Source organism: Rhinoraja longicauda, chromosome 17 (genome assembly GCF_053455715.1).
Source record: "Rhinoraja longicauda isolate Sanriku21f chromosome 17, sRhiLon1.1, whole genome shotgun sequence".
NCBI lineage: Eukaryota > Metazoa > Chordata > Chondrichthyes > Rajiformes > Arhynchobatidae > Rhinoraja > Rhinoraja longicauda.
Window position 1 is genome coordinate 20,147,408 of NC_135969.1, and position 16,389 is coordinate 20,163,796.

The window sequence follows — 16,389 nt, forward strand, 5'->3', positions numbered from 1 at the left end:
TTCCTTTGGAGCTTAATAAGCGGATTTCTTCTCACAGCCTACAAGGTGGCTAAAGGTGAAAGGTATTTTAAGTTTTTTTCTATGATGGATCAATGAATTTAGTTAACTGTGTTCAAGACAGTTTTTCCACGTTGTTGTAGAATTGTATTAATGGCATCAAAGAGCACTCCACAAGACTAACAAAATGTTTCTACCCTAAGGCCATCATCACACTGAACACTGCACTGAAAGCACACCCCCTAGACAATATATATTCTGTACAATACCTACTTCAGTGCAATATCTGTGATATATTTGTTTATAATATTTATTCTTCTAATACTATTCTGTGCAATATCTTATATTCTGACATGGTGCAATATCTTATATTCTGATAAGGGTGCTTAGGTAGGTATAATGTGTATGCATGTGTGAATCTGTGTGTATGTGTCACAGTGTGCACACGAAGTGTATGAACAGTTTTTATTTTCCTCGCTCTTTTACTGTTATTTTATTATTATTTTTTATCTTGTACATTTGAGCTTCGCCCAGGCAGTGCGCCTTAATTTCATTGTATTCACCATTACAATGACAATAAAGAAATTTGATTTGGCCCATTGAGTCCATGTTATCTATATACTAAAGCTCTTGTTTGAACTACAGCCAAAATGGTGCATGTTAGTGCGACAATTTTAGGCCCACCTTACTCACCGTCGTCCCGTGGTCCTATAGAAGAAGTTTAATTGAAATTGGTGTTATATTTTTTAAGTTATTCACATTTTAGAGTTTTAAAAAATGCGCATGCGCAGTTGATCTGGTACTTACGTAAGATGACCGCTGCGTTCGCGTGTGCGCAGAACAAATGCGTCTGCGCCTGCGCAGTTGGGGCCCATTGATCTTGGGTAGGAGCAGGGCTCGGCCATCTGTCTCTTGGGGAGGGTTTGCAGGCTCCGAAGCGGCGGGAGCGTCGGGCCTGGTGCCGGGGGAAGCAGCCGGAGCCTGGGCCTGAGGTGGGTCAAGGGGAAAAGTGGCGGCAGCACCCATCCCCCCGGCCGGGTTAGTGCCTTCCCTACGCAGTCCAGCGGCATCGGCGGCGGGCCGGGCCGGGGGGGGAGTCCAGCAGCATCGACCCGAGGGCCGTCAGTGGGAGAGGCGCCGCAGTCTACCCACAGCACTGAACCACAGGGACGAAATGGGACAGGACTCTTTCACCCCTCCCCCACCCCTGTTCCACTAATGTCGGCCGCTCAGGCCGGGAGGTGGGTTTCTATGCAACCTCTCTTAGGCGGCGTCTGGCCAGAGGGGAGTGGGGGATGAGAGGGTGCTGCACCAATGCAGGAAAGGTTTGGGTCCACTTGGTCTAGTACTACAATAAAGGTGAAGAGTGTAATTGTTTTGTGTGGTCCCTTATTTAAATGTCGCAGTGCCCTTTTGACTTAAAAAAGAACTGCATTTTTTAAAATGTGACCTTTTATTTAGAACATTTGTCAACTGCTATAATGTTGCTATCAAAGTTGGGAAAACTTATTTGTTTCTGAATTACAGTTCAGCACAACTGGATCAAGATGAAAGATGCGATCCAGAAATATATTGGCTCTTTGAACTGGGGTTACAGAGTGGCCTTGCGGGATAAGAAAGTAACTTATCAGAACTCCTATGTAGAGTTTGTGGAACCACATGGGGTAAAGGTACGTAATACTGCACCTTTGTTTGTATAACGACATGTACAACATGTTTTATAGAATTATTCCTTGTATTTCGTTCTTCGGCCTTGTGTTCATTCGGTTGTCTGCGATGTTAGAGAATCCTGGCACTTCAAAGATTTAGCCTATCGAGGCTTTCACTCCTTATCTCTTGGTCCTTGAATGTTATGGCATTTCCAGTGCTTATCTAGGAACTTTTTTTATTTGATGGTTTCTACTATTTACTTTTTGGACTCTGAGTTGCAAAATACTGCTACTTGTGTCCATCTGCAGCTTCCTCTTGATATCACAGCCTTGGAAACTATTGCGCTTTCATTTTCATTGGATTTAATTAATTTTACTTTTTTAACCCGAAACGTTACCCAGTCCTTCTCACCTAGATGCTGCCTGACCTGCTGAGTTACTCCAGCATTTTGTGATACCTTCCACATGAAGAGTGATGGGTTTCAGTCACCAGTAATGCTTCACACTCTCCATGCTGGCTACAATGCAGCCTTATATCCAATATCCCATTGTGGAGCAGATATGCTGCTTAAAAGCACGTACCACCGGATTGAAGAGCAGCTTCTTCTCCGCTGTCATCAGACTACTAAACAGGCCTCTCATAAGCTACGGGTGTAGTCCTGATCTCCCAACCTATCTCATGTGGCCGTCGCAATTTGTTTGATTCGCACTTTCTCTGTAACTAACGCTGTAACATATTCAACACTCTAGTATTTTTTTGCTTTGCACTACCTGTTGTACATATGTATGGTTTAATTCTTCTTGTGTACGGTGTGATTTGACTGGAAAGTACGCAAATAAAGCTTTTCACTCGCTCAGTAACCGTGAGAATATTAAACCCATATTCCGCCATGTGCCTTGTCTGAGAGACCCTGTCTTCAGGTCCAAGAGCGTTAATGACTTAGACGAAGGGATTAAAAGTACCATTAGCAAATTTGCAGATGATACTAAGCTGGGGGGTAGTGTGAATTGTGAGGAAGATGCAATAAGGCTGCAGGGTGACTTGGACAGGTTGTGTGAGTGGGCGGATACATGGCAGATGCAGTTTAATGTAGATAAGTGTGAGGTTATTCACTTTGGAAGTAAGAATAGAAAGGCAGATTATTATCTGAATGGTGTCAAGTTAGGAGGAGGGGGAGTTCAACGAGATCTGGGTGTCCTAGTGCATCAGTCAATGAAAGGAAGCATGCAGGTACAGCAGGCAGTGAAGAAAGCCAATGGAATGTTGGCCTTCGTAACAAGAGGAGTTGAGTATAGGAGCAAAGAGGTCCTTCTACAGTTGTACCGGGCCCTGGTGAGACCGCACCTGGAGTACTGTGTGCAGTTTTGGTCTCCAAATTTGAGGAAGGATATTCTTGCTATGGAGGGCGTGCAGCATAGGTTCACTAGGTTAATTCCCGGAATGGCGGGACTGTCGTATGTTGAAAGGCTGGAGCGATTGGGCTTGTATACACTGGAATTTAGAAGGATGAGGGGGGATCTTATTGAAACATATAAGATAATTAGGGGATTGGACACATTAGAGGCAGGAAACATGTTCCCAATGTTGGGGGAGTCCAGAACAAGGGGCCACAGTTTAAGAATAAGGGGTAGGCCATTTAGAACGGAGATGAGGAAGAACTTTTTCAGTCGGAGAGTGGTGAAGGTGTGGAATTCTCTGCCTCAGAAGGCAGTGGAGGCCAGTTCGTTGGATGCTTTCAAGAGAGCTGGATAGAGCTCTTAAGGATAGCGGAGTGAGGGGGTATGGGGAGAAGGCAGGAACGGGGTACTGATTGAGAGTGATCAGCCATGATCGCATTGAATGGCGGTGCTGGCTCGAAGGGCTGAATGGCCTACTCCTGCACCTATTGTCTATTGTCTATAACACCATAGCAACGTTGTGCTGGGAACCAAAGGGGTGGTGGGGGTAATGGGGGGGGGGGGGGAAAGGAGAGAGTCGGCTTGATTGCATCCACTGTTCATTTGATCTTTTGTTTATACTGATTGAAGTGTTTCAAGTGATTTTATTTTTCCCTCTCCACTGCAAAACATCATTGTATGTAAGCATTCACTTTTCTCCCCTCTTTTTCCTACTGCCTCCAGGCAACCAACAAGAAGGGGAAAGTGACTTTCCATTCAGGAGAAAATTTTATAATCGCAACAGGTGAAAGACCTCGTTATTTAAATATACCAGGAGATAAAGAGTACTGTATAACCAGGTGTGCTTCCTGAATCTCATTTTTCTTTGATGCAGCTATGATTGAGAGCTATGTTCTGTCTTTAGTTGAGTGCATATGTTCCTTGGGTCTTTGAAAGCAACTCTGGTTTCTTTGTTATAGATTCATAAGGTTTCAAATTCCAGGTCGATAATAATTTGATACCAATAGTTAGTGTTACATAGAAAATAGGTGTAGGAGGAGCCCATTCAGCCCTTTGAGCCAGCACCAGCATGTGGGAGGAAACCAGAGCACCCAGAGGAAACCCACACAGTCACAGGGAGAACATGCAAACTCCACAAACACAGCACCCAAAGTCAGGATGGGACCTCGATCTCTAGCGCTGTGAAGGAGCGGGTCTACCAACTGCACAACTGCGCCACCCTAAGCCACTGTGCTGCCCTCTCGCCATTCATTGTGATCATCCACAATCAGTAACCTGTGCCCAACTTCTCCCCATATTCCTTGATGCCACTAGCCCCCAGAGCTCTATCTAAAGTTAGATAGAGCTCTGGGGGCCAGTGGATTCAAGGGATATGGGGAAAAGTTGGGCACAGGTTACTGATTGTGGATGATCAGCCATGATCACAATGAATGGCGGTGCTGGCTCTAAGGGCCGAATGGCCTCCTCCTGCACCTATTTTCTATGTTGAGTAAACTAATAGTGCCCTCCTAACCCTGTGTTATATCTGGTTGCTATTTGTGTATTTCCCTCTTCCAAATCTCCTTTAACCAGAGAACTGCGAGAGGGCAGCACAATGGCTTAGGGTGGTGCAGTTGGTAGACCCGCTCCCTCACAGCGCCAGAGATCGAGGTCCCATCCTGACTTTGGGTGCTGTGTTTGTGGAGTTTGCATGTTCACCCTGTGACTGTGTGGGTTTCTTCCCACATCCCAAAGACTTGCGGATATGTGGGTTAATTGGCTTCTGTAAAATTGCCCCTAGTGTGTAGGGAGTGGATGAGAAACTGGGATAACATAGAACTAGTGTGAGTGGATAATCAATGGTCGGCGTGTACCGAAGGATCTGTTTCTACGCTGTGACTAAAATAAACACGGAGCTCTGTACATGGTGAATAGTGCAGTTCGATAAACATGAGTGAGAAGGAATTTAAAATATTGTGACCAAAGATAGGAAGTTTAAGTGGAGCGTAAATCTTGCCATCAATAGTTGGACCAAGTATGCTGTGTTTTCTATTTATAAAACTTGATCTCGCTGTTGAAAGATTATCACCATCTGCAGAATCATAAAATTGGGATGGTCAATCTCTGAGTAAAGGAGATAAGAAAATGTTATTTTTTAAATAGTGATCATATGGATTGGGAGCAGACTCGCGCTTACTCCACTTTAAGATCATGGTAACCTCAATAGCATATTAGTATCTAACTGCTTATCAAGTATCTATCTACACTTAAAATATTGAAAGAATCTGCTTCTTTGGAGGAGGGACCCTTGGAAGAGAAAATCTTTCACCTCATCCTTTAAATGGGTGAGGTTGGCATGGACTCAGTGGACTGAAGGGCCTGTTTCCATGCCTTATCTTTAAAATTAAAACTAAAACTAAACTATTCCTGTTGATTCTCATTTTGTGCTTCTTGCTTTGTTTCCACAGTGATGATCTATTTTCACTGCCTTATTGCCCAGGGAACACTCTGGTTGTAGGTGCTTCCTATGTTGCACTGGAATGTGCGGGCTTCCTTGTTGGCCTGGGATTGCAAGTCACTGTTATGGTGCGCTCAATTTTTTTGCGAGGATTTGACCAGGAAATGGCAGTGAAAGTAGGAGATTATATGGAAGCTCACGGGGTGAAATTCCTGAGGAGATTTGTGCCGACTAAGGTAATGCAGGAGATATCTGTTATAATTGTCCTACAATATTTGAATTTTGAGATGATTAAAGTTGCTGGAAGGAGGACTTCTACAAAAAGATTGCAATATTAAGATCTTAATATTTGCAGCATCAGGAATACGATTTTAAATGTTGCTCTTAAAATCCTATCGATCTAGAAATAATTTTTTTGGAAATACTTAAGTTGGAGCTAGTGAGGAGAGTAATGTTTCGGGTCAGCAGAATGATCTGGTGAATAATCAGCATCTCCACACTTGTTACTTAGCCAATTGAGTGTTTTAACAGCTTTATTTTCCCAACAAGTTTCAAATCTGACTTGTGTACAGCTTTGATTTTCTTGCTTTCTTTAAAAAAGAGAGGAAAACAGACAGCAAAGTTTTTAATGTAGTATAAGAAGATAATTGCAGATGCTGGTACAAATCGAAGGTTTTTATTCACAAAATGCTGGAGTAACTCAGCAGGTCAGGCAGCATCTTCAGACTGAAGAAGGGTCTCGACCCGAAACGTCACCCATTCCTTCTCTCCCGAGATGCTGCCTGACCTGCTGAGTTACTCCAGCATTTTGTGAATAAAAAGTTTTTAATGTCGCAGGTTGCTATATATGGGAACAAACCTATCTTAATCTCATGCTGTTTGCCAGGGATCATATCAAATGGTGGACCAGGCTTGAGGAGCCAAGTGAACCACGCTGCTTCTAATTTGTACGTCTGTGTGCAATAGAGTGGGAAATCAATTCGCAGTTTCCCTTTAAACTATTCATATCGACTGCCTTCCCTGAATATGTTGTCTGTTGAACTCTGGCAGATCCCTCTACTTTCCCCCTTGGCAGCTTGATCCTACTTTTATTCCTTCAGTTTAACTACTGAATAAAATTAACCAATATGAATTAATATAGGAGGAGCACTCGGGTCTGCAGAAAGTTGCTCTACCGTGCGCTTTTGGACGGTTAGTCAACTTGTGTAGTGTAATAAATTTTCAGTAAACCAAGCTACCATTATACAGATCAGTACAACACAAGAACTGTCCCTTTGGCACACAATGTTTGTACCGAACATGATGTCAACTTAAACTGATCATTTCTGTCTGTATGGTGATCCATATCCCTCCTTCCGGCATATTTATGTGCTGTCAAAAAGTTTCTTAAACATCACCATCGTATTCGTTTCCACCATCACCCCAGGCAACATATTCCACGCATCCATCACCTTTTTAAAAAAAACACAACTTGATCTGCACATCTTCTTTAAACGTTCCCCCCTCACCTGAAAGCTACGCCCTCTAGTATTTGACATTTCTGTACTGGGAAAAAGCTTCTGACAGTCTACCCTATCTACGCTTCTCATAATTGTGTAAATCTCCCTCGGGTCTTCCTCTGTCCTCCAATGATCCAAAGAAAAAAAATCAAGTTTAACGTTTAATCCAGGCAGCATCCTGGAAAGCTCTGATGCACCATTTCCAAAGCCTCCACATCTTGCAAAAGTGTGACCATAAGTGCATACAATACTTCAAATGCAACCTAACCAAAGTTTTATGAAACTACTAGACGACCCGTGGACCTGTTGGGTTCCCTTTGGTACTAAAGGTTCTTTAGTATCTTGTCAGTTTCTTTGTTGAACTAAATTAAGGCAAATGTTGCAATCAAAAGCACTTGAACAATTGGTTGGGCATTAAGCAGCCAAAATGGTACACAATAGCGCAACAATTTGAACGAAACAAGACCTGTGAACCCGTTAGGTTCCCGTTGTGACAGCAGGCCCCACTCCAAAAGCTTACAACAAGATCCCAGGGTAAATCCGAGGCTGTGGCGGCTGGGGAGTCTCCCCCGGGGCCGGGGGCAGGCGAGGGGGAGAGGTAAGGGAAGAGGGAGCCCTCACCCCGGCCTCGGGGTGGTCTGGAGAGCAGCCTCCAGGCGCCGCCCAATGTTCTCCATGCCGGCGGCCATCTTTTACCTTTTCTCTGCCGCCGTGCTGTACCATGGGAGGAAGGTCGGGCGCCGGTCCTCCCTGCACTGCTGCGCAGGCTTGCTGCGCCGGGCCTGGCAACCCTCCATCAACTGCGCAGGCGCGGATGCCGTGCCATTGAAACTTATCCCATTCACAGTATAAAGTTTATAAAGTAAATTACTTAAAAAATATAATGAAACTCAAAATACCTTTGTACATCAATACAGTGAAGGGTCCTGCCATTAACTCTTTACATTCCCATTGCGTTTGGCCCCTCAAAGTGCAACACCTAACACTTGCCCAGATTAAACTCCATCTTTCATTCTCTATCCATATCTATAACTGATCTAAACCCTCTGACAGCTAACTTAATTGCCAGCAATTCCACCAGTTTTTGTATCGTTGCATACTTGCTAACCAACCTGTTTACATGTTCCTGGGACTACTTGCCAGGACAAGGAGTATCTGTGGGAAGAGTCAGTTAATATTTCACAGTTTCTACCTAACCTTATTTTTTTATCAAGCATTTACTGTTTATATTTTTAGCCTCTGCAATTTTTTGATTATTGTCTATCTAGCATTACTCATGCCATTTTCACATTTACGTAAAGCTTCCTCAAGCCTTAATTCGCAGCACAATTGTCTTTTCAGATTGAACAGCTGGAAGCTGGCACCCCTGGAAGAATCAAAGTAACTGCAAAGTCCACAGCTACTACAGAGGTTATTTCTGGAGTGTACAATACTGTGAGTATAGTGCTGCACAATTTTAAAATAGTGCTTGAATAATGGATATTGAATCACCACACTGATATTTAATCTTACCCTTGAAGAATTGAATTTTACACAAATGCAGATTGTTTAGGTACTTTTCCACTTCTGGAGTGCCCCAAATTGTGCTGTACAGTTGCATGGGCAATAATAACCAACACCTGGCCATTCCTGTTTTGAGATGACTATCAGCCTGCTGTCTAGCCATTTCAAGCAGACCATCAGTCTGAAGAAGGATTGAAACGTCACCCATTCCTTCTCTCCTGCTGAGTTACTCCAGTATTTTGTGGATCTGTCTGAAGAAGGGTCTCAACCCTAAGCGTCACCCATTCCTTCTCTCCTAGATGCTGCCTGACCTGCTGTTATTCCAGCATTTTGTGATACCAGCCACTTCGAGGAAATTAGTTTAAGACACTTTCAAGTGTCTACAGCTTTCAAGGGAGCTAATTTTACCTGCCACATTTAAGGATTGAGAGTCCAGTTATGTATGTTATGTACTCTGTTTGGAATTAGTTAATTTTAAATTGGCTCTTAATGAAACAGAGAAAGAGAGATGACAACAGCTCAGGAATTCCTCATTTTCTGACTTTTTTCAATAATGCAAAGTGGGATTGTACTGCCACTGCTTGTGTGCAGTGACATTTTTAATAATGTGAAAGTGGTCTGCAACTGTTCAATTGTATAAAATGGGGAAAGAATGATACTGAGACTATCTTGCTGTGCAGAATTTTTTTAAAGATAGTTCTGATTTACTCATTGTGCTTTTAATTTGTGAATAATGTATTTCGATCAATAATAATCATGGAAATTTCCTCATCTCAGTCCTAAATGGTCTACACCTTATTCTTAAACTGTGACCCCTGGTTCTGGACTCACCCAACATTGGGAACATTTTTCCTGCATCTAGCCTGTCCAATACTTTAAGAATTTTATATGTTTCTATAAGATTCCCTCTCATCCTTCTAAATTCCAGTGAATACAAGCCCAGTCGACTCATTCTTTCATTATATTGGAATTAACCTTATGAACCTATGCTGCACTCCTGTTAAAGTTTGTTTTCTCTAGACAGACAACAATGCAACAAAGTTAGTGGTAAAACAGTAAAGTCTTTATTACGCCGGGCGGGAGTGGGGAAGTCAGCACCGGGTGTCTTCAAATACCCAAGCTCACCTCATGTCCCACTCTCCGAAACAAAGGACAAAACGGTATAGTTATATCTTTTTCTTATCAGTGAATGAGGTGACACCACTAACATAATGCCCATACAAGGTAGTAAAGGAAATAAGACCATGTCCATATAGGGTATTAAAAAGTCATAAGTAGGTCAGGTTTTTTTCGTAATAAAGCAATCTCAGGTTATTCTTATTTTTTTAGCAAAGCCAACTAAAGGTCAGTTTTTTCATGTAGAAGTACATGCTGTATTTCTCAAGGTTACACACAGCTTACCTCTTTCTGCTTAGCTAAGCAATTTACAATGTGCAAGAAGAAGCAGGCAATCATTTTGTGACCTGCTTCTTTTGTAAATACTTAAACTCTTTCACTCCCTCAATAGTAATAATGTCCTTCCTCAAATTAGGAGACCAAAACTGCACACAATACTCCAGGTGCAGTCTCACCAGGGCCCTGTACCTCCTTGCTCCTAAACTAAAATTCTATCGCAATGAAGGCCAACGTGCCATGAACTTTCTTCACTACCAGCTGTATCTGCATGCTTACTTTCAGTGACTGACTGACTTAAGTGGCTTACTTTCGGTGACTGAAAGGTCTCATTGCACATCTCCTTTTCCTAATCTGACACCATTCAGATAATAATCTGCTGCCTTGTTCTTGCCACCAAAGTGGATAACCTCACATTTATCCACATTATACTGCTTCTGTCAAGCATCTGCCCACTCACCCAACCTATCCAAATCCTCATAGCATCTTCCTCGCAGCTCACATTGCCACCCAGCTTTGTGTCATCAGCAAACTTGGAGATGTTGCATTTAATTTCCTTGAATAAATCATTACTATTCCATGTCTTCTAACATTCTGGGCCAGCCTATCATGCGGGATCTTGTTCAAATCTATATTTATCACCTTGCCCTCGTCAATTATCTTGGTCCTATCTTTAAAAAGAAACGGAATCAGTTTTGAGACTTGATTTCTTATGCTCAGTCAACCTGTCCATCCTTATTCAGTCCCTGCCTTTTAAAATGCAAACAAATTTAGTCCCTCGGAATCCCTTCATTAACTTTCTACCACTGAAGCAAGGCTTACTAGCCTGTGGTTCCTTGGCTTATCCCTGTTGCCTTCATAAATAAAGTCTCAATATTAGTCTTCTGGTACTTAGCCTATGGCTGAGAAAAATACAAAGATCTCTGTCAAGGCTTCAGCAATTTCCTCATTTGCTTCCCTTGCACCATAGGGTACACCTGGTCAGACCCTGGGGATTTGTCCACTTTTATACATTTTAATGTTTCCAACACTACCTTTTAATATTGAGATGCTCCTGGATATTGCTGTAGCCTCCCTTAAACTCACCAGCTTCCATGTGAGTTATCTTTCAATAATTAACAAAGAATGACTTTCTTCTTTAGGTAATAATTGCGGTGGGCCGTGAAGCTTGCACCAAACGCATTGGCCTGGACAAAGTTGGTGTTACTCTCAATGACAAGTAAGATTTTTTTAAGTTCATAAAAGTAATTGGTTTGTCCTCGTCCTCAATTAGTCGATATGGTATGAAATTAGGTGTAAAGGGTAATTTCCCTTCCAACCCACTCTGCTCAAAGGACATTTTGCTGACAATTCTGCATCTTTCTGTTTTGCTTATTTTATAAATAATGACCACCATGAGTGATCCTGGATGATCCCTACTGTCTAACATCGGGATTCCAGTGGAATTCTGGCCTTTTCTTGCTGCATTGATGCTGAGAACTATATTCTGTACTGTGTATATTTGCCTTTGCTCTACCTTTTGTATTTGAGTTCTTCTTGATTGTATTTATGGGTAGTATTATCTGATTTGATTACATAGCAGGCAAAGCAAAGCTTTTCACTGTCCCTTAGCACACAAGATAATAAACCTAAGTTGGATTTAAAAAAATGATCAGAATAGAATGTCTATGATCCATTGCCATTGACTTGTTTTGCATGGAACACTTAACCCAATTCTGGAGACCCTCCATCACAGGCAAGATAACCTGACTAAGATAAAAAGGTTAAACATTATTATTTCTCCACCTCCTTTTCTGACAGCATATTCCAGATAGTAGCCACTAAAATAACTTCCCCACAAATCCCATTTAAAACTCCTTTCTCACACCCTAGACCTACCCTTGTGTATAGGTCCCTATACCTCCCTATAGGTCCCTATACCTCCACCCTCCGCTCTGTCCAGCAACCCTGCCAGTCCTTTCCGGTTAGGCAGAGGTTCACTAACACTATATTTAGAGTTCCAGAATATAATGTGCCAAGTAAAAGCAAGTCTAACCCCTCATAATTTTGTGCAGTGATTTGAGAATTAAAGTATGAGGGAACATTTGCAGATTCCAACTTTAGTACATTTGATAATGATAAAATATTATTTTAGGTTTAAGTCTAGAACAAGAGTTAACTAATCTATTGTTATACAAATGTTTTATTATTAATGCCAGCATTGTATTATTATAAATCATTGGAACAAAGCCTGTGTACAGGTTAATATTTACACAGAACAAAATTTCAGTTACTTCAGAACTTGTAAGTGGATAGTGCATTCAAATAATGAATTAGTCATCCAGCTGGCAAGAATCTAAGACATTCTATAAGTATATAGTCAGAGACTGATACAGCGTGGAAACAAGCCCTTCGGCTTAGCATGCCCACACCGGCCAACATGTCCCAGCTACACTAATCCCACCTGCCTGCGCATGGTCCATATTCTGCCAAACTTGTCCTATCCATGTACCCGTCCAATGATTCTTAAAGGTTGGAATAATCCCAGCCTCGACCACCTCCTCTGATAGCTTGTTCCATTTACCCACCACCCTTTGTGTTAAAACGTTACCCCTCAGATTCCTATTAAATCATTTCCCCTTCACCGTGAACCTTTGGTCCTAGATTCCCTACTCTGGGCAAGAGAATCTGTGCATCTACCCGATCAACCACTCATGATTTTATACACCTCTATAAGACCGCCCCCTCGTCATCCTGCGTTCCAAGGAATAGAGACCCAGCCTCCTCAGCCTCTCCCTATAGTTCAGACCCTCTAGTCCTCGTAAATCTTCTCTGAACCTTTTCAAGCCTGACAATATATTTCCTATAACATGGTGCCCAGAACTGAACACAATACTGTAAATGCGGTCTCACCAACTGTTACAAGGGAGCAGGTTCAAGGATCTGATTAGTAGAACGGTAGAGGGCTCACTCGTCTGTTTAGTTACAAATCAGTTTTATTGGCAAGAGAAAACAAAAACAATACTTGTCCTGGTGTGCGTGAGGTCCAGTTTACAGCAGCACACCTCTCTCTCTCTCTCTGCCTCCATCCGTGGCGCTGATCGCGACTCAGCCCATCGGTAAACCCCTCTCGTACATGTACACATCAGATTTATTGGCAAGAGAGAGTACAAAAAGAATACTTGTCTTGGTATGCGCGGGGTCCATTTTACAGCAGCAAACCTCTCTCTCTCTCCCTCCCCCTCGCTCCCTCCCCCTCGCTCCCTCCCCCTCGCTCCCTCCCCCTCGCTCCCTCCCCCTCGCTCCCTCCCCCTCGCTCCCTCCCCCTCGCTCCCTCCCCCTCGCTCCCTCCCCCTCGCTCCCTCCCCCTCGCTCCCTCCCCCTCGCTCCCTCCCCCTCGCTCCCTCCCCCTCGCTCCCTCCCCCTCGCTCCCTCCCCCTCGCTCCCTCCCCCTCGCTCCCTCCCCCTCGCTCCCTCCCCCTCGCTCCCTCCCCCTCGCTCCCTCCCCCTCGCTCCCTCCCCCTCGCTCCCTCCCCCTCGCTCCCTCCCCCTCGCTCCCTCCCCCTCGCTCCCTCCCCCTCGCTCCCTCCCCCTCGCTCCCTCCCCCTCGCTCCCTCCCCCTCGCTCCCTCCCCCTCTCCCCCTCCCCCCCTCCCCCTCCCCCTCCCCCTCCCCCCCTCCCCCTCCCCCTCCCCCTCCCCCCCTCCCCCTCTCCCCCCCTCCCCCTCCCCCCCTCCCTCCCCCTCCCCCTCTCCCCCTCCCCCTCTCCCCCTCCCCCTCTCCCCCTCCCCCTCTCCCCCTCCCTCTCTCCCTCTCCCTCTCTCCCCCTCTCCCTCTCTCCCCCTCCCTCTCTCCCCCTCCCTCTCTCCCCCTCCCTCTCTCCCCCTCCCTCTCTCCCCCTCCCTCTCTCCCCCTCCCTCTCTCCCCCTCCCTCTCTCCCCCTCCCTCTCTCCCCCTCCCTCTCTCCCCCTCCCTCTCTCCCCCTCCCTCTCTCCCCCTCCCTCTCTCCCCCTCCCTCTCTCCCCCTCCCTCTCTCCCCCTCCCTCTCTCCCCACTCCCTCTCTCCCCACTCCCTCTCTCTCCCTCCCCCCTCTCTCTCTCTCCCCCCCACGCTCCCTCTCTCCCTCCCTCTTCCCACGGACTGGCATGCAAATCAATACACACAGTGCTGCACACTTGGCTGCACACTCCCTCCCCCTCACTCCCCCCCCTCACTCCCTCCCTCCCCCTCACTCCCTCCCTCCCCCTCACTCCCTCCCTCCCCCTCACTCCCTCCCTCCCCCTCACTCCCTCCCTCCCCCTCACTCCCTCCCTCCCCCTCACTCCCTCCCTCCCCCTCACTCCCTCCCTCCCCCTCACTCCCTTCCTCCTCACTCCCTCCCTCCCCCTCACTCCCTCCCTCCCCCTCACTCCCTCCCTCCCCCTCACTCCCTCCCTCCCCCTCACTCCCTCCCTCCCCCTCACTCCCTCCCTCCCCCTCACTCCCTCCCTCCCCCTCACTCCCTCTCCCTCTCTCCCCCCCTCTCCCTCTCTCCCCCCCTCCCTCTCTCCCCCCCTCTCCCTCTCTCCCCCCCTCCCTCTCTCCCCCCCTCCCTCTTCCCACGGACTGGCATACAAATCAATACACACAGTGCTGCACACTTGGCATGTAAAGCAATACACAGAGCTGCCGGTTTGGCGCGCACTGTATACACTGGAATTTAGAAGGATGAGAGGAGATCTTATCGAAACATATAAGATTATTAAGGGGTTGGACCGTTAGAGGCAAGAAACATGTTCCCAATGTTGGGGGAGTCCAGAACAAGGGGCCACAGTTTAAGAATAAGGGGTAGGCCATGTAGAACTGAGATGAGGGAAAACCTTTTCAGTCAGAGAGTTGTGAATCTGTGGAATTCTCTGCCTCAGAAGGCAGTGGAGGCCAATTCTCTGAATGCATTCAAGAGAGAGCTGGATAGAGCTCTTAAGGATAGCGGAGTCAGGGGGTATGGGGAGAAGGCAGGAACGGGGTACTGATTGAGAATGATCAGCCATGATCACATTGAATGGCGGTGCTGGCTCGAAGGGCCGAATGGCCTCCTCCTGCACCTATTGTCTATAAAGGTTTGGACACAGGGCTGTTGGCTTAGTGCATGGGGATTTAAACAACGTGCTGTCGGCTGCAGCGCTATGGATTCTAAATATAGCGCTATGTCCACATTCTATAACATTCCAACAACCGCATCCGGTCCGCAGGTGTTACCTAGTTACATCCGTCCCACAGGCTGTAGTAAAATCCACGCGGTCGTGATGCCAATCTGCACATAAAACTTTGTAATATTATGGCCAACAAGATTGTCCTAATGGTCAGTCCCCAGTGCACCACCTTTGTCCACCAGCCTCCAAATATCCCAAAAGGCCACCATCCTCCCGGGGGATTTTAGTCGTGGTATTGTTTTCCGACCCTTCAAAACTTCACTACGGCTTCCTGGATGTGGTCGGCGAAGTTGGTGATGTTCTCTTTTACCCCCTCGGGATCAAACCAGTCACCGAGTCTGTATGACCACGCATGGTATAAATGAACTTATTTTGTCGGACCTTATGCGTCATCAATACCACCAGACATAATCTGATCGTTTGTGACATTAAACGTTGCTTCCATTACTTGGTACATGTTTTGAAATGTATGCTGCCATCTGTGTTATAATGCAATTCCATCACTGCTCCACTGTGACCTTTCAATGTAGCATAATTATCGCAGTTGCCATATAAATTCCAAAACAAATATGAGTTGATCAAATCCTGCAGATGCCAGTGTTGATCCATTCAGGTGAAATTTACAACAATAAACTCACGATAAACAATACAACAATAAACTCACGATCTTTGGCCCCCCTCGGTCATGGCTGACCATGGGTGATGCATCCTAGTTGGCTGCTAGCTCCACACCTCGGCTGGAGCAGCGTCGCTTGCGGCTGAAGGGACCAATGCAGGAGTGACAGTCTTTGTCGCAAAGGCCACATTTGTGTGTGGTCTCTCGTCTGTTGAAGTTGCTGCGCTCCTTTCTGCATGCACACTTGTCTGCCGCTGCACTCATCAGTTTCTCTTCCCCCGTTTTGAGATGTTGGTTCAGAGTACCTCTCCACCTCATACGGTCAGCTGCCAGGCTCTCCCAGGAGTCCACACTGATGTGGAGCGCCTTCAAATCTCTCTTGCAGACATCCTTGTAACATAGCTGGGGGCGGCCGATAGTTCTCCTCCCAGATGTCAGCTCTCCGTAGAGGATATGTTTTGGAATATGGCCATCCTCCATGCGGTGGTCTGCGCTGCCTGAGTAGAGTGTACATACTCGGAAGGCCAGCGCAAGACAGAATCTCGGCGTTGGACACTTTGTCTTGTCAGGATATACCCAGGGTACAGCGGATGCTTCAAATGTGGAAGGTGTTGAGCCTTCTGTCCAGTCTGGCATATGTAGTCCATGTCTCACTGCTATACAGCAGCATGTTGTTGACACAGGCTTTGTAAACTGCTCTCTTTGTCTTCACTCAGCTTTGGGTTGG

General features: G+C 45.7%; 1 protein-coding gene across 1 annotated transcript in view; it reads left to right on the forward strand.

Annotated features, from left to right (window-relative positions):
* The window catches only part of LOC144601817 (thioredoxin reductase 1, cytoplasmic-like), a 51,766-nt gene that overhangs the window by 8,690 nt on the left and 26,687 nt on the right, over positions 1-16,389 (forward strand). The window contains exons 8-12 of the mRNA XM_078414265.1: positions 1,525-1,667; positions 3,768-3,883; positions 5,492-5,717; positions 8,322-8,414; positions 11,018-11,094. Coding sequence (XP_078270391.1) covers positions 1,525-1,667; positions 3,768-3,883; positions 5,492-5,717; positions 8,322-8,414; positions 11,018-11,094 — 655 coding nt within the window. The remainder of the gene's footprint in view (positions 1-1,524; positions 1,668-3,767; positions 3,884-5,491; positions 5,718-8,321; positions 8,415-11,017; positions 11,095-16,389) is intronic.